Genomic DNA, 18,179 nt, shown 5'->3' with positions numbered 1-18,179 from the left:
TCCAATTTCCCTTAAAAATTGATTCCATAAATTTCAGTTCTTACAAAAAAAAAAAAATTATGAGAGTTTTTTTTTTAAAATCAAAACTAATAATGATAAATTAAAAAAAAAAAAAAAAGAAACTTGTTTAAATAAAAAAAATCTAAAATTATTTAGACTTTGTAGAAAAAGTTTTGAGAGTATAAAATATTTTTTGATAAATATTTTTAGGATATTTATAAGAATTTTCCTACATTTTTTTAAAAAAAAAAACTCCATTTCTTGACTTTTCCAAAAAGAAAAAAAAAACACCCCTTTCTTGTAAGTAGCTTAAAATGTTAGGGGCAAAATAGAGAATTCGAACAATCTAGAAACTTGACTTGCATTTGTATTTATCTTTCGTTCCTTGGGAGATTGATTTACACACAATTCGTTTGTTTAACGTGCTCGCTAAGAAATTTTGTTCAACGCCATGGACGCGTTCTCGTCTTTCTTCGATTCTCAATCCGGATCCAGAAGCCGTTGGAGCTATGATTCTCTCAAGAACTTCCGGCAGATTTCGCCGGCCGTTCAATCTCATCTTCAGTGGGTCAGTTGCTGTGAAAATTTCTTGTTTTTCTTCGTATATATTGTTAAATCCGCGTGGATCTTGATTTCATCATGTTTTATGGAATCGGTCTCTCTAATTAACATTTTAAACTCCTGCTTTATGTTTTTCATGCGCCTGGTGGTCATTGTTGAATCGGTTTAGACAAGAATTTGTTGAATTGTCTTTGATGGCTGTTCTAGGGTTTTTCTTAATCTTGTTTCTTAAATTAGCAGAAATGGTGTTTTTGGTAGAGAGAAAATTGTAAATGGTTTTTAAGCTTGGGACTACAGCTGTGCGTTTGATTCTCAGAACAGAGGATCCTATTGAGTTGAATGCTTTGATTTATTTTAGTGAAGAAATTCTTGATCGTATATTGATTGAACTGATAAAAGATCTCCCTATGTTATTTACCTTTCAGTTTTCTCGGCCACGGATAAATATTCCTCAAAATCGAGCCTTGAAATTTCTTGTTCTTGGCTGAACCTGGTTTCTTTCATCATTTTCTTTTTGAACATTTAAATGTCCCCACTACGACCAATTAATTTATTGGGGTTTTTCCTATTTTTGACTCTCTTTTTTTGTTTAGATATGTAGCTTTATCGATATGTGTAATTATTATATGCGACTAATGATGCCCAAGTACTTCAAATCTGCAGGTTTATCTCACTCTTGGTTGTGCTTTGGTCGCATCTGCTGCTGGAGCTTATCTGCACATACTTTGGAATATTGGTGGTATTCTCACAACACTTGCATCTATTGGATGTATTACATGGCTAATGGCTACTCCTCCTTATGAAGAGGTATATTTGTTTTGTTTGAATATGCACTCTCTCTCTCTCTCTCTGTTTTTGGTGTTAGCATTCTAATTTCTGTTTTGTGTCAACATATATTTGTGGGTTCAGAAAAAGAGGACTTCTATTTTATTAGGGGCTGCTCTTCTTGAAGGGGCTTCGGTTGGTCCTTTGATTAATCTGGCTATTGAGATTGACCCAAGGTAAAATCAAATCGAAATATCATCAATGGGCACTGACTATTTATGTTCTCTGAATTTTGGGAATCAATCTATGCTTTGATTATTCTTGTATTGACTCACGAACTCCGTCGTTCCCAGTGTTCTGGTGAGCGCTTTTGTGGGAACTGCGGTTGCCTTTTGTTGTTTCTCAGGAGCAGCCTTGTTGGCAAGACGTAGAGAATTCCTTTATCTCGGTGGCTTACTTTCTTCGGGCGTATCCATGTTACTCTGGTTACATTTCGCCTCCTCTATATTCGGCGGTTCTACTGCCCTTTTCAAGTTTGAGGTATCTATATTCCTACTTCAACTTTTTTTCATGGTTTGGAAGAGGAAGCAGTAGGTCTGATCTTATATTGTTTTGTTATGTTTGTTTGTTTGTTTCATCTGTAGTTGTACTTTGGGCTCTTGGTTTTTGTTGGCTACATGGTAGTTGATACTCAGGAAATAATTGAGAAGGCACATCTTGGTGATATGGATTATGTGAAGCACGCATTGACTCTGTTTACTGATTTTGTTGCTGTTTTTGTCCGAATTCTCATTATAATGGTGAGTTGTGTTTCTAAATGCCATGTTTCTGTTGGAATTTTTCGCTTGATTAGCTGAAATGGTGATGGTATTTGTTTACTATTCTGCAGCTAAAGAACTCAGCTGAGAAGAACGAGAAGAAGAAGAAGAGGAGGGATTGAACTAATGGTGGATAGATGATTGTGGATTGTGAAGGTGAAGTGGATGTTGAGTGAGAATTATGGTTGTGAATAACTTCTCTCTCTCTCTCTCTCTCTCTCTCTCTCTCTCTCTCTCTCTTTTTGTCATTTCCCCCGCTCATTGTTAACCCCAATGTTTAGATTCTCTTTGTAGATTGCAATGGATCTTGGCTTATAATGAACTTGTGATAACTACTGATGTGTATTTCTGATTGGACTGTGGAAATATTTTGGTGTTTTAGGATTTTAACCTTAGTTTTTAATTTTTAAGTATTGGGGATAGAACTTGTTTGGTAATTACAACAAGGGAAGCTGAAACTAATTTGATTGGTTTTGGGTTTAACAAAGCTTGGGTGATTTAAGAATTAGGAACTCTTCTGAAACTCTCAAAATCAATTTAGCATAATTCCAAAGAAAGTTAGGGAAGGAGGTTAGGAGAATTAGTTTCCTAGAATTGCAAAGATGATGATGAAGAACCTCCTAAAGAGGTTAGATTTCCTTTTTTTTCAAAATTTAGAATCAAGAACCTTTAATTAACTATTTTGTTTTTAAGTTTATGAACACGATTTTTACCTGCTTTGTTATTTACTCTCTTACTAATGCTTTAAAAAATTCAAGCTAAAATTTGAAAACTAAAGAACGTAGTTTTTAAAAATTTGTTTTTTTAAATTAAGATATGTATTTCTGTCGGTTCAATTTCGATATGTATCTCTGTCAGTTCAATTTCGAAATAGCTTCTAATTTTAAGAGTGTTCATGAGTTGAGTTGAAAGATTTTTTAGATCTAATCTATTTGATCAGGTCGTAAATTTCTTCAATTCAAATAATTTTTAAATTAAAAAATGAATCAAATTCAACCTAACCATGGAATATTTAGGTTGGGTTGGGTTGGATTAATTGGGTCATTTATTTAAAATTATGTTCTAAAAAGATGCAAAATGTAAATATATAAAAATTTAATTTAATTGTTTGTATATATTGAATTAAGATTAACAACTCAATTTTAATTTATATAGTGAAAATATTCTTTCTAAAGAAATTATTTTTAAGAGTCGAAAAATAAATTATTTAAAACATATTGTAACTAAATAAAATTAAAATCAATATATATTTAAATAATTGTGTTATAAGTAAATTTTTTAAGAGTCGAAAGACTAAGGCATTTGATATTGAGCTGACAAGCACGCACGTTGGATTTTAACAAGTTGACTATGAAGAAAAAAGAAGTTGACTTTATATATATATACACATTTGAGGGGTAAAGTTGTATATATGTACTCTTTAATGCATCTTAATACATTAAATGTCACACCCGCCTCCAGACCACCTTCTCAGTCTGGAAGAGGGATGCGACTGTAGCAGTTATCAATCCTTGAGTTAGAAGTTGACTTTATATATATATACACATTTGAGGGGTAAAGTTGTATATATGTACTCTTTAATGCATCTTAATACATTAAATGTCACACCCGCCTCCAGACCACCTTCTCTACCTGGAAGAGGGATGCGACTGTAGCAGTTATCAATCCTTGAGTTGACACTTACTGCCTAATGGTTCTTGCAAAATAACTCTGGTACCGTACTATAACTTATACATAGGAGAATGATCAAGTCAAGGAGATAAATTATAACGGATTGAGTAGGTCCATCTTTTATTACGATAGTGAAATAACGTTTATACAACTTAAAGACATAACAACAAAGTTTACAACGACAACCGTAAAAACCCTCCGGAAGTGTAATTGGGGCACTTGGCAGACCTTGACCTTAGCAACACCCTGGAACTCCTCATCTTTCACTACCTGGGGGATTAAGAAAACATTTTGAAGAGTGTGATCTACTAAGCCCAGTGAGTGGTTCTTTTTAAGATGAAATTCACTTTGAAAATCATCATTTTTGGGAAATTAATCACATGCCAACACTCGCATTATAACTCATGCACAGTCAAAGATATAATCATGCAACCAGTAATCTTTATCCCAAAAGCTACACGTAGCATGCCTATCATATCATCTATCAATACAATCATCTATGGAAACCTTCCTATGACCCCAATTCCCGCCTATGTGCACATCGACCATTTTATTTATCCCGCTAGTCATGCTTAGGTACTTGACCATATTTTCCGTCGGTTGTCACCGACTATTATTTCCCGTCGACCGAAGCCGACCATATTTTCCAGCCGACCAAAGCCGACCAATTTTTCCCGCCGACCGAAGCCTACCATATTTTCTCGCCGATCGAAGTCTATCAATTTTTCCTGCCAAGCACCTTTTGTTAAGCATACTAATTATATCCCGGGCATAATCTCAGTTTCCATAGTCACACACAAACAATACCATGGCAATCATCCTATCACCAAAAGCATGTATTTTGTATCTACAGATGCATATATTCTAATATCAGAGTATAAAGTTAAGTGAATACTCATAATATGCATTTACTATCAACACTGTATAAACACACAATATTCTTTATTTATCAAAGCAACATAACACTCACGATATATCGAAACTATAACGCTATAACACTCACACTATGTGTTAATTATCAACGCTATAACACTCACACTATGTGTTAATGATCAAAGCTATAACACTCACACTATGTGTTAATGATCAAAGCTATAACACTCACGATATATGTTAACTATCAAAACTATAACACTCACACTATGCGTTAATTATCAAAGCTATAACACTCAAAACATATGTTAACTATAAAACTATAACACTCACAACATATGCTAACTATCAAAACATAACACTCACCTTAATTGCTTAGGAGTCTTTCTAATAGTTCCCTTTTCTACCTCAGGCTCCCTTTTTACCCCTAGAATCCATATCCAACTTTCAGCTTAGACTACTCATAGTTCTAAAACCTTATTTTGAGATACTTCCTTTTAAAAAACTATTCTAAAATGTCTCAAGAAGCTTACTATAAAATCTTAGCTCATAACTCTTCATGGTTTAGCCGGAATCATCCAAATATCAAGACTGGCTCAGCTTATCTGATAGCTCGACCCCATTCCTTAGAGCTTCTTCTCTAGCAGCCTCACCATGAAAACTAGACTCTCTTATCTTTTAGATGGCTTTTGAATTACATCAAACACTCGAGTAGATTGGGAGATCTCCTCATCTCAAGTTGATGCATTCTCCTTCACCTTCACTGTCCAATGAACTCTACTATCCCTTTCTCTTTACGAATTTTATGATTTGTGGTTTGAAAATGAAATCTCAAAGGCTCTATTTATAGGCGTTCAAACCTCTTATGGTATTGACATCATCTACTTGGCTGTATGGCCAAATGTTTAATCCTTTCTTTATCAACGTAGGCTGACTTCACCTTGGTTCAATGTGTTCTTCCCAAACGCATCCAACACAATTTCTTAGGGTTTAAGAATTCCTCTTAATCGGACACCTAAATTTTAATTGACATTTGCCCTAACGTCTTCAAGCTTTGTTTGTATTCAATTTAGGGTTTTCAATGCATAATCTATAAGATCGTGGCCAAATTCAACACATAAATGCCCGGCCGTTCGATGCACAGGCGGTTTCCTTCGATCGCGTGGGCGTGACGTTCGAATGAGGCGTTCAGACTGCTCTCGCTCTCTCCCACTTTCTTGCTGGTCTCGCTCTTTCCACTCTCGCTCTCTCCCACTTTCTTGCTCACAATCTCGCTCTCTCCAACTTTCTCGCTCAAACTCTCGCTTTCTCCACTCTTACTAAGGATCTCGCTTTCTCCAGGTTTCTCACTAGCTTGGATCTCAGCAGTGTCGCTCTCTCCAAGTTTCTTGCTAAGGATCTCGCTCTCTCCAATCTCACCAGCATCGCTCTTTCCAATCTCGCCAGTGTCGCTCTCTCCTTCTTTCTCTTCACCCTTTCTCTCCAACTTCGCTCTCTCCCAGTCTCTCGCTCAGCCAATCTCACTCTCTCACATTCTCTCGCTGCCTCGTTGGTGTCGCTCTCTCCACTCTCATTCTTTCCAATCTCGTTAGCTACTGTGAATATGGTTTATCTCCGTGCAACTTTCACACGAATTTTCCCAAATGATTTTCTATATTTTCCTCAGTTCTTCAATCCTTTCTTCACTATTCAGGATTTAAGTCTTCAAGGTTTTCTCTTCTTTTTATCCTTTTAGGGTCCTCTCTACTCGTACTCCAGAATCAAATATGGTTATCTTAACTATATTACCTAACTATTATAGTTTACATTCACTTTTACTAATTGTTGATTCACAGAAGGTGACAATTATTACAGTTATTATGACAATTGTAAAATTATTAGACATAACATATGATTTAACTTTCTCCTAATTAACCCCTTAATCACTTACTTAAGTAGGAAAATGGAGATCCGAGTTTCACATTAACCCTTTTTATTTGATATTTAATGTATCGTGTACAATAATTCTACCAAATTAATTATTCAAACTTCCAAATTAATTGATTTTTATTCATTCACTATAAATGTGAACCTCAAGTCAACCATTAACTAGTTTGTTTTTTCCTTGTAATTATATATTGTACTTTAACCTAAGTTTTTTTTATCAATGAACATTTTTTTTAATCATACAACCATAAACTAAGTTTCATAGGACCGTCCCATTATTTAGCACTTGAGAACAACTCCATGTATGAGAAATAACAAATCTCATCTCGCGTAATTATGTTCTAAACTCCTTATTTGGAAAATAGTAGGTTTATTGGATCAACTATAATTAACACTCCCATCCATGTAATTCAAAAGATGAGCCAACCCTTACATGCAAGTATTTATAATTCACTTAAAATTAAGATCGAGTTGCATATGATTATCTTGTGAAATATTAATCTTTCCATGTTACGGATTTATGAAGAGGGATTAAATATTTTACGGTCCAGTCTTATACAAACTCGGTTATATAGTATACTTCATTCACCTATCTCCACATGAACAATTTGGATTAAATCACTTCTAACAATTACAAAGTAAGTTGTATTCGTTGTGCTACCAAAATAAATACCCCATTCTCTATTCCTCGCTTTATTTATTTTCATCATGACTTCTTTAAAAAAAAAAAATTATATACACATGCTACAATAAAGATATGCACATGTCTGAATCAATTTAAACTTTTATGCATAAATAATAGTATTGTGTGAATAACTTTTTGAACCATTTTTAAATTCTTATGTGTTGTTAATTAAATAACTTAATACAAAAATTTTATTTTATTTCATTTAAGAGGTTTAAGATTTTTTTTTTATTTTTTATAAGCAATTAACTAGTGGAAAACTAACTACTTAGTTGAAAATTTTCAATACCAGAATAAACGAAAAATAATTTACTATGGAAAACTAGGTCGACTCTCGTGAATTTTTCATGGAGAATTTCTCCCCAATCTTCACAAAATTAAACAAGAATTTTTGTGGGATTGAAGGATAAAATGAGGACAATCATCCCGTCCCATCCCGTGTACATTTCTCAAAATAAATGAATTTTTTCTAAGTACACCTATTAGACACACCATCAGAAGGGACTAGTTTGTAATTTATCCAATAAAATTCTTACCCATAAAAATTAATAATGCTCTGGAGATGCATAGCAAAATCATTTTTTAAGACCTCAGCTCGATGAAGCCATATATAAGCTTCGAAGCAGACCGCCACGAGAAGGGAAAAAAAAACACAGCGTTTCGGCAGTACTGTGTTCGTTCCAAATGGATTAATGGCTTCTTCTTCTGGTATCTTACAAACCCATCTTCTGTTATTGCGAAATTTACTTTCTAAATGGATTGTGAATTTTCCTTCGATTTGACCCAACAAAGTTACAGACTCGATTCTACTTTGACTTTGCAGGGAGAACTGTGTGTTGAATAACTTGAGGGATTTGGATGGACAAGCTTTTGGAGTTTGGACGGAGAGCCCTCTTCTACGTTAGGGTTCTCTCCGGCTATGAAGAGCGGCGGATTCGATCGTTTAGGTTGGAGCTCGAAAAGCGTCTCAAACAGGTACTTGTGGTTGGATCTTTTGCTTTTGGTTCAATTTTATTCTGATTATGCAATTTCTATTAATGGGTTTTAGTTTTTATGTCTTGGGTTATTGTTCTATCATGGTGGTTTTGGCTAAGGATGGAGTTGGTTAGAGTACAGTGAAATTTGGACCCAATGAGGGAAAATGTAAAATTCTCTGCCATTTTGTTCTGGGAAGTGAGAAATTTTACCTGTTTGAAGAAGTTTTAATTTGAATGATGGGGGAACAGAGAGGAGGGAAAATTATTCAGCTGTGAAAACTGAGTTTAGGGCAAATGACAGCAAATGTATCTTGAATTCAACACGTGGGGTGGAGATTTGAAGCTTTGACGTTTTGGTCGAGAATATAATACCTATGGTCCATGTTCATGTTGACATGAAAAAAAAATGTATCTACTTTACCATTATTAGTATCATCGTAGGTTTAGATTTTGTTCACTTAGGCCATTTCCGGTCTCAATTTCTTATCAACCATTTCTCTAGTGCCATTTCGTTCAGTTGCCTGTTTGTTATAGAATTTGGCATTTTATCTTGAAAAGTGTAAAGTATGAGGGTAAACTTTTGTTACTTCGATCAATGTTTTTCTCAAGGTTACTTTCTTTGTCATTAGGTTAACTTGTCCCGTCTTCATGGTGAAGTCATGAATATGAGCTTCTTTGTAAATGCAACTCATTATCATTTACAAATTATTGAATCAGTCCTACATTTGGAAGTAATGGTTTTCCATTGGGCTTGATCTTTCCTTTTCTTCATCCCTCTTTTATTTAATTGGATAAATGGGTTTCAAGGGGTTATCTTTCGCATCTTTTGTTCAGAGGAGGAGACAGATTACTTATGGTAGGGTTTAGGGACAACTTAACTTGTATGGTTTGGAGGAAAAAATAAGATGGATTGACATGGGATTCTTGGAATCTTCACAGAGCAAATGATGAGCTTTGTTGTCCAAAATAAACTATCCAACTTCTTTAATTTTGTTGAGTTATTCAAAACCTTCGTTTTGATCAAAATCATTGTCGTAATGTGGATATTTAAGTTTTCATGTATAAGGGCTATATTTATGGGTGTTTTTTAAGCATTATGTTGAGAAATGTGTGGATGATATACTTTTTCCTTTTTGTTTGAAACTCTGTATTTTCTTCTTCTTCACTGTCATTTTAGGTTAGCTCATTCATTGCATTGGGCCAAAAAAAAAGAAAAAAAAAAAAAAACCATTAAGCACTCGTGATATTGGATGTTCAAAATATTCAACTTGCTGCCAACAAATTTTATATATTATAATGGTGTTTTACCCCTTGCCAGGCGGAGGAAAGAAAAGCTGCCATAAGAAAGATACCAGAACAGGCTATCTTGGGAGAAGTTCGTCGTATGGTTGAGGAGATGCAAACTCTAAATAAAAAGTTAGAGGAAACAGTAAGTTTTATTCTTTCAGTTCAACTCCGTAGATATTTCCATTTGTGAATAAAAAATGTCACTTTTGGCCACCCTAATATTGATTTTTTGCTATGGTGGATTTCATATTATTGATGTTTTTTCCTCTGATTTGCAACTCCCCAAGAAAAAGTATGCTTCTTATTTTATAAGAATAAACCACAAAAATAGCGTTTGCATACAAAGACATGCATACGTCTAAACGTTAAAGACCTTCCCATATCCATAATCTGTCATCATCTGTGTTGCATGATCAAATTAAGACTAAACTCTTGTTTAATTCTGTCCATTTGGCTTAACATGTAACGTCATTTCTCATCAATCGTATGGTTCTGTCGAGATTGGTCACTGCGTCTTATCAGTTAACAAGTTTTAGGAATTTATACATATAAAAGATATGCAGATTGATTGCTTTATGTGAGATATGGAGATTAATGTATTCAACTGAATTAGAGTTTAACTTATGCGTAGATTTGATTCACAGATCTATGTGTCAGCGTTTTATGAGCACGAAGGTTAGTAATGTATCTGTTAGGTATCCTGTATCCAAGTTCCTGCACACAGAAAACCACACAAACACTACCAAGAGGACACCCAAACACCACCAGAACAGGCTCCCTGTGTAATATTATATATCAGCAAGGTTCTCAAGACTCAAGAGTTCACGGTTAACAAGCCACAAAACACAAGAACCAGGCAATAACAAAATAAAGAAGATAGCAAGGAAACAAAGTAACCGATTGGCTATTTGAGAGAGCTGCCTCTCCTTCCTAATGAGTTCTCACTCCAAAATTATTCCAACCTTCACACTGAATCCCAAAACCCTACAAACTTCCACTGGTCCCCACACTTACAATATTCTTCAGCTGGTCCTCTCCCCGCTTTCTGCTCATGCAATTCCTTTGTTATCATTCTTCCTTTCATACACTTTCATAATAGGTCTCACAGTATCCAGTAGTCATGTGAATAGAATTTGTCAATGGGAGAGTTGTTAATGGGAAGCCCTTATAAATAAGGGGAAATGGGTATGCGAGTGGTGTCACAGTGGTAAAGGAATGTACGTGAGACGGCGAGGGAGATTGGTCCCTTCAGAGGCGCTATCATTCTTCTTACTTTCTTTTTCTTTAGCAGCAATATGCAACAGTTTCTATAACAAAACTTTCTACTATTTCAACTTTAACGAACACATACTCCCTGAAGGAACAATATCCAAATCTTCTTTTGAGGTTAAGAAAACTGAGAATATATGCAGGAGTCTGCCATTGAAGAATACTTCAAGCCAATTGACAAAGAAGCAGAGGCATTAATGAAAATACAACTTGAAGGAGAAGAGAGAACTATGAAGGACATGGTCAAAGTTATGCAGCAACAGGCTTTGTTTGAAAAAGCTGAGGCAGGTAAAGTTACAAGTACCCTTCAAACAGATAAAAATCAACAAACTCAAAACCTTGCATCTGACACAACCCCTCAAAAAACTTAGCTGAGGTACTTCTATTAGATTTTAGTGATGATTTGATTAGATTAATAAAGTCTGTTACCGTGCAATTTTGGTACCACCATTGTCTTAAAAATACACTTCACTCTATAGTAGTTGTGATTATAAAGCCCCTTAGTTTTTATTACAGAGGCATTATTGATTATTTCTAGTTGATTATATGATAATTTCTTTTACCCAATTCAGATGTATGGATTTGTAATTGTCAACGTCAAGTTTTTCTAGTATGGAACTGTTGTTTTTCTCACTTTTCCTTGTATTTATTACTTATTAGCGGTTTGGCTTCAGTTTGGCCCTCAAACCAAGCCGAATTGAACCGATTAACCCCTAGCTATGACTCCCCTTTTGTGAAAAGGGCCGGTTCTACTTGTTTGCTCGCTTTTATGCTATTTTATGGAGTGTTTGCAGAGAAAGAAATAATAGAATATTAAAGGGTTTGAGACATTAGGTGTGGTCCTTTGTTAAATTTCATGCCTCTGGGCCTCTATGTGTAAAGCTTTCTTAGTTATCTTTAGGTCTTATTTTGCTTTATTGAAGTCTCTTTAGGGTTAATTGGATTCCTTTTTGGGTGTTTTTTTTTTTTTTTTTAATTATCATTATTATTACCCTTAACTTTACAGGGATTGGTGCAGCGATTGAATGAGTTCCATTTTACGATCTTATTATTGTTAAATTGTAAAATTGGTCTCTATTATTTGAAGAAAGTTTAGAATTTTAGTGAGCATGGTTTGTAATTAGAATTGGTCCCAAAGGTTTAATAAAATCCTCTAAATAGTCTAACTCTCGGCATATCAACTAAATTTTAACTTTGATTGAAAGTTTATTATTTATACAATTTGGGCACAAAAGTATATTAGATTAAGATGAAATGCTAGAATCATTCAAACTGAGCCCAAACCCAATAACTCTTTCTCAAAATAATAATAATAATAAAAAAAAGATGAATAATAATCCAAGAACTCTTATCCTTGAAATCTTCATCTTTATCCTTAAAAAAACATATAAAATATTTTGAAACAACATGAAAAAGAGTTGAGAGGGAAAAAAGAGGTTTCCCAAGGAGGACTTCAATCCATTCATTAATGTTTCTTGTTAAAAAATCACATCTTGAGGTTTGGAAGATAGACCATTTGAATCCTTAAATTCAAGCTCTTGTCCTTTCTTTTAAATTTGAAAATTGATTCATATACAATATTATTCCCCCCTTTTAAGCATTTCTGTTTAAGATTCAAACATGAAAACATGATAAGTCAAATTTTGGTTGCCCTATTTTCAAATGGATGAGGTAAGCGAGACTATTTTCATTTTCAATTTTCATGTAAATCACTTTTACAGGAAAATTTCAGAAAATGGTCACTCAGTTGGCCCTTTGTTCAGACATTTTTATTTCCAAAAAAAAAAAAAAGAAAAAAGAAAGAAATTTACTTATGAATTGGTTTTATTATTTTAATTATTATTATTAAGGTAATTCTTTTAAATGACAAAATTATCGAAAATATTTTCAAATATGGTAAAATGTCACTGTCAATTAGCGGTAGATATTGATAAATATTGAATGACTTGAATGACTTTTATTAGCGTCTTGACATTTTGTTATATTTGTAAATAAGTTAGATTAAAAATAATCTTATTTTTGGTGAAAATTTCAATGTTTTCACGAATTTCCATGTTTTCACGAAAATAACTTTAAATTTTATTAGAAAAACCATGATGAAATATATGAGATTCTTGCACTAGGAAGCGAAAATAGTCTCACATATTTATATTTTGTTGAACTTAAAACAAAAAACTAATAATAAAATTATTGAATGAAATAACAAAATTGCATATTTTATGTAGCCTTGATTTCATTACTTCGTACAAAATGTCTAGTATAGGAAACAAAGAATGTCTTGTAAAAACTTTATTTATTTTAGGAAAATTATTTTAAATGGTAAAACTGTTGAAAAATATTTACAATATATAATAAAATTTTACAATCATTAATGATAGACACTGATAGACATGGATAGATTCAATCCGTGTCTATCAATGTCTATCATTGTTAGTTTTAAAATTTGCTATATTTTGTAAATATTTTAGTTTATTTTTCTATATTTAAAAACAATCCTTTATTTTATTCTATTATTATTATTATTATTGCCTTCTGAAGTTAAAAAAAAAAGGAAAAAAAATTGAAGAAGTTTTATTTTGAAAAGAGAAGGTCGTGATTTCCAACATAATTAGAGGCATCTTTTTGCATTCTTTTCAGGTGACTTTGTTGACCTGTTTACTTCCCTTGGCCACTTTTTCAATCTACCATCTTCCACTCTTTTTCAATTTTCTCTTCCAACTCTAGGGTTTTTTTTTTAGTTAACCTAAAAAAAAGCCAAATTTTTTTGAAGGAAAATTTAAAAATGAATCTGAATACTAAAAAACATGGCTACTGCTCATATACTTGTAAGCGTTTGTGTGATTGCATTATAAATACTTTGGCTAAATCTATGATGGTTGAAGTGAAATTTGAAATTTCAGCATTTGAATCTTAAATAATTGAATTCTTAGTTCTTGGTATTATTTCGAGGTGCTTTTTCTATCAATGGATGAAATAAATATATACATTTCTACTAGGGTCGTACACTATGGTTTATGGTTTTATCTTTTATGCCTTTTGTAATCAATCGAAGATCAACTGAGATATAGACTTATGACCACCCCCTCTATACGTTGTGTAGTGATTGTGCTGACATTTCGACCTTTACCACAATAATGTTATCCATAGATCAAATTATATCGTGGATCATGTGGGACTAGAAAAACCATTCATTTCAATTACTTCATTCTTTTTTTTTTTTTTTTTTTTTTTTTTTTTTTTTTTTTAATTTAAACTTTTAGTATTCTATTAAACATAAATTTTAAATTTATATCTAATAGTTAATTAATCTTTAAAAATCTTGACATTGGGAGGGACTTATTAGACACAAAATTGATAGTTTAGGCTATGGGTAACTATTTGGTTTTTGAAAATTAAGCCTATTTCATCTCAATTTCATATCATTGTTTTCACATTTCTCATATAAAAGAATTGAATTCTTAGTCCAATTCAAAATACAAAAACAAGTATTTCCAAACTACTTTTTTAATTAAAAAAATTTAGTTTGGTTTCTGAAAACAACGATAGAAAATAGATAACAAAACAAGAAATTTAGAGGTTGAATGAGTATTTTTAGACTTAATTTTCAAAAACTAAAAAATAAAAAATGAATGGTTACCAAACAGTATCTTAGTGATCTATTAAATACTTTTGAAAGCATAGAGAATAAACAAACACAAATTTTAAAGGTTAGAGACTACATTTATAATTTAACCTACATTATTCTTCACGAAGTATAAATTTTTTTGAAATATTTCAAAAAAAAAAAAAAGTTTATCTAATTTTGTAGTATGGAGAATTACGGGTGTTCATGGGTTGAGTTGAATTGGGTTGAAAGACTTTTGACCCAACTCAATTGTTCGGGTGGTAAATTTCTTCAACCCCAAATAACCCTTATTAAAAAATGAACCCAACCCAGCCCAACCATGAAATATTTGGGTTGGGTTGGTTCGGGTTAATCGGGTTATTTATTTAAAATTTTGTTCTAAAAAAAGCAACACGTAAATATGTAAAAAATATAATTTAATTATTTTTATATATTAAATTAAGATTAATTACTCAATTTCAATTTATATAGTAAAAAGTTTCTTTCTAAAGTATAAATAAACTACTTTTAAAAGTTGTTGAAGAATAAATTATTCAAAAAATATTGAAATTAAATAATTAAATCAAAATATGTATAAATAATTGTGTTATAAGTAACAATTTTTTTTTTAAGTTAATTATAAATTCGGGTTGGTTTGGGTTATATTAGGTGAATTCATAAATCAATCAAACCCATAAAATTTTCATTTATTTAAATCCAACTCAATCCAAATGAATTGATAACTCAACCCAAACCGTATGGGTTGAGTTGAGTTGATCGATTTTTTCTGGTCGTCGGGTTTTTTGAACACCTCAATGAAAAATAAGCTTTGACTTCGATAAATAAAATAAAATAAAAAGAAATAAAATAAAATAAGGAGAGGACGACATTATTGGATTGTGGTGCCACTTAGGCCGACATCATCCATCCGTCTGCTGACCTTCTCCTTATTAAAGTAAAATAATAATAATAATAATAATAATAAATAAATAACATCTTAAAATAAAAAATAAAAAATAAAAAATAAAAAATAAAAAATAAAAGTGTAATATTTCAAATTATCAAAGAAACTTAAAAAGATAGAGCATCTAGAATTTGTTTTATATTTTTAGATTCATTGAGTTCAATAAATATGTGTTTGGTAGACAACCCATATTCTGTTTTTGAAAACTGTTTTTTGAATTCTATGATTCAAAGAGTGCAAATTCTAAAAACATTTTTTTTATATTTTTATTATATCCAGATTTTGAATCTTGAATTTTAAAAGTGTAGAATCATATTAAATAAAGATAAAAACACTTAAAACTATAGTATATCATATTATAAACTCAATTCATTTTTTGAAAAGTAAAATATGTATTATGTAACGTATTATAAGTTATATAATATTACAAAATAATAATATGTCAAAAAATTTAACATAAAATATGTTCACAAATAAATTAATAACAGTTTATTGTCAATTAATATTTAGTGGGTAACTACAAAAAATAAAAAAAAAATTATGATTTAAAAATCTAATATCGATCATATTTTAAACAATTATTTAAATCAAAATTCAAATTTTGAATCTACCACCAAATACATATATGAAAACATGAAATATAAGTCTATTTCTATCGAATCTCTTGTTTTCAAATTTATATTTTTAGATTCTCTATTAAATAAGATCTTAAGTTTGTGGAAATGGGACTTTCAAAAGTTAGTGTATAGCTTGAAAGATGAGGTTCAAATGTCAATGGTAGTTTTATTGTTTCTATCTTCTAACATATTGGATTAGAAAGTCTAGTTGATTAGGATAAATGAGCTATGGTATAGACCAAATATAAATTTGGAGATTTTGTGTGAAAATATATATATATATATATATATATATATATATATATATATATATATGGGGAGTCTTAAAATTTAAAGTTAGACATTAAACAATAGGACCTTGAACTTAAAGTTTAATTTTTAAATTTTTCAAAATTTGTACAAAATAAGTTATAAATTTTATATTTAATAGGTGTTGGATATATTCAATCATTTAAAAAATTAACCATTTATGAGAAAAATGAAAAAAACTATATCGAATTGAACCTTAAAATTTTAATGTTGTAGTTCATCGATGTATTAATTATAAAAATGAATTATACTATCTATTAAAGACAAAGTTAAAATCATAATGTTTTAATATTTTCAAATATGTTAAGTAAATAGATATAAAAATGAAACCTTAAGAATTTATTGGACGCAAAAATAACAAATTTAATGATTTATTAGATTTTTTTTTTTAAAATTCAATATTATATAATATATATATATATAAACACAGTTCTAAAAGACCATAGACTAACTTCTAATTTTATAAGAGATTGTACCATTGACATGAAGTTTTTGGATTTTCCACCAATCTAAACCTTAATTAAAAATTTAGGATTTAGCAAGTAAAGTCGCAAAAATAATTTTTGTCACTCTTAATCAACCTAATTTGTAAATCAAGCACTTCCTTAAAAGTTTCATTCTTGTTTCCTAGATTCATAAGTTTAATGACATTTGCTTTAATTTCCCCCCTTTTTAATTAATATTTTTTGTAGTGTATATGTTACACCAAATTCAAATCGTTTTCAATTTAAACTTACCAATAATGCGCTGCCTGAGCTCTAGTTGATTTGATATTTGCATCTAGGTCTAACTTTTTTATTTTTTATTTTTTAAATTGTTCTTTTAATTGAAAACTATACATTATTCCTTTTAAAAGAGAAACTAGGCTACCAAATAGGTGAATATTGTTGAAACAGATGTCACGAAAGTTGTTGCGTCGTAGAAGAATCATTGTCTTGAAAGAAAATACGGGCCGATCTCGATACTTATCGCTTATGCCGGTTGCTCCCCAAAGTTAACACAACCTCCAAATTTTCAGGCATACACACACGAGAAAAAAGACTAGAATCGATAAGAAGGTTCAAGTGGAGAGGAAGGAATGAAATTCAGTTGTGTCCTCTCTCAAGAAAATCGACGGTCAGAAATCCAACAGACATAAATTCCAACGGTTAGAATTAATTTATAAATAAAAGGATAAGTAATAAAAATTTAATTCTTTTCGTGCAAGCACAATTATCCAAATCTTCCTAGTCATTTAATTTATTTGCACATGTGGTGAAAGGATTATACTTCCACCATCAACTCTCTTTGGATTCTTATCTAGAATACCTTGATATTTATATACTCTCTAGGCAATTCTAAATCTATCCATGTGGGACAAAATTTCCTACTCTCTTTAACTTTTCTTATGAGCCTAAGCCTAAAAGTCATTTCCACCAAATATTGTGTAAAGTAATACAAAATTACTTGTATTCAAGGTATAGTTACACAAACTTATTTTTCAAATTGGAAACAAATGTGTAAAACGCATTCACTTTCATTGACAGTTAAGTTAGGCACATAAATTTTTTTTAGTATAAATTATTTTTTTAAAACAAATGCCCCATAAACACTTTGATTTGTGATAGTTTAAACCTTAAATTACTATCGTAAAAAAAAACTTTAAATTACTTACACAAATATAATATAATGAGCATAGCTAAATTGACATCAAACATGTACTATTAACCTCAAGATTAGAGGTTAATAATACATGGGGAATTATTTTCTTTTGTCTTGTTTCATTGAGCTTGTAAAAACTATTGTCATATATGAAGGCATAACCAAGGCTCTTGGAGTTGGAATAACTCCTCTTTAGGCTAAAACACAATTTC

The 18,179-nt window shown here is 31.3% G+C and overlaps 2 protein-coding genes across 3 annotated transcripts; both read left to right on the top strand.

Moving 5' to 3' along the window:
• The first annotated feature begins 278 nt into the window (after positions 1–278).
• Positions 279–2,476, top strand: LOC120077164 (bax inhibitor 1-like). Its single transcript, XM_039031070.2, has 6 exons — positions 279–568; positions 1,225–1,368; positions 1,471–1,562; positions 1,680–1,866; positions 1,971–2,126; positions 2,216–2,476. The coding sequence occupies exons 1-6, from the start codon at positions 452–454 to the stop codon at positions 2,264–2,266; spliced, it is 747 nt and encodes a 248-aa protein (XP_038886998.1). The 5' UTR covers positions 279–451; the 3' UTR covers positions 2,267–2,476.
• A 5,157-nt stretch (positions 2,477–7,633) lies between these two features.
• On the top strand, positions 7,634–11,465 carry LOC120077104 (transcription factor IIIB). Of its 2 annotated transcripts, none has more exons than XM_039030978.2 (4): positions 7,634–8,007; positions 8,123–8,274; positions 9,595–9,705; positions 10,976–11,465. In XM_039030978.2, exons 2-4 carry the CDS (start codon positions 8,158–8,160, stop codon positions 11,201–11,203), a joined length of 456 nt encoding a protein of 151 aa, XP_038886906.1. In that variant the 5' UTR covers positions 7,634–8,007; positions 8,123–8,157; the 3' UTR covers positions 11,204–11,465. The 2 variants fall into 2 exon arrangements, with proteins under 2 accessions (XP_038886906.1, XP_038886907.1); XM_039030979.2 differs by having other exon boundaries at positions 7,867–8,007; positions 8,098–8,274.
• The last annotated feature ends 6,714 nt before the right edge of the window (positions 11,466–18,179 follow it).

Source organism: Benincasa hispida, chromosome 5 (genome assembly GCF_027475165.1).
Source record: "Benincasa hispida cultivar pf3 chromosome 5, pf3_genome.v1.1, whole genome shotgun sequence".
Classification (NCBI taxonomy): Eukaryota; Viridiplantae; Streptophyta; class Magnoliopsida; order Cucurbitales; family Cucurbitaceae; genus Benincasa; species Benincasa hispida.
Note: the sequence above shows the minus strand (reverse complement) of the source record. Positions and strands in the feature narration are given on the sequence as shown.

What these genes read in the sequence shown, in the direction of transcription:
- LOC120077104 (XM_039030978.2), top strand. Translation starts at nt 8,158, where the DNA reads ATGGACAAGCTTTTGGAGTTTGGACGGAGAGCCCTCTTCTACGTTAGG. An exon ending in TCGAAAAGCGTCTCAAACAG is followed by an intron (nt 8,275 to 9,594) that starts GTACTTGTGGTT and finishes ACCCCTTGCCAG; the next exon opens with GCGGAGGAAAGAAAAGCTGC. An exon ending in ATAAAAAGTTAGAGGAAACA is followed by an intron (nt 9,706 to 10,975) that starts GTAAGTTTTATT and finishes GAATATATGCAG; the next exon opens with GAGTCTGCCATTGAAGAATA.
- LOC120077164 (XM_039031070.2), top strand. Translation starts at nt 452, where the DNA reads ATGGACGCGTTCTCGTCTTTCTTCGATTCTCAATCCGGATCCAGAAGC. An exon ending in TTCAATCTCATCTTCAGTGG is followed by an intron (nt 569 to 1,224) that starts GTCAGTTGCTGT and finishes TCAAATCTGCAG; the next exon opens with GTTTATCTCACTCTTGGTTG. An exon ending in CTGCCCTTTTCAAGTTTGAG is followed by an intron (nt 1,867 to 1,970) that starts GTATCTATATTC and finishes TTTCATCTGTAG; the next exon opens with TTGTACTTTGGGCTCTTGGT.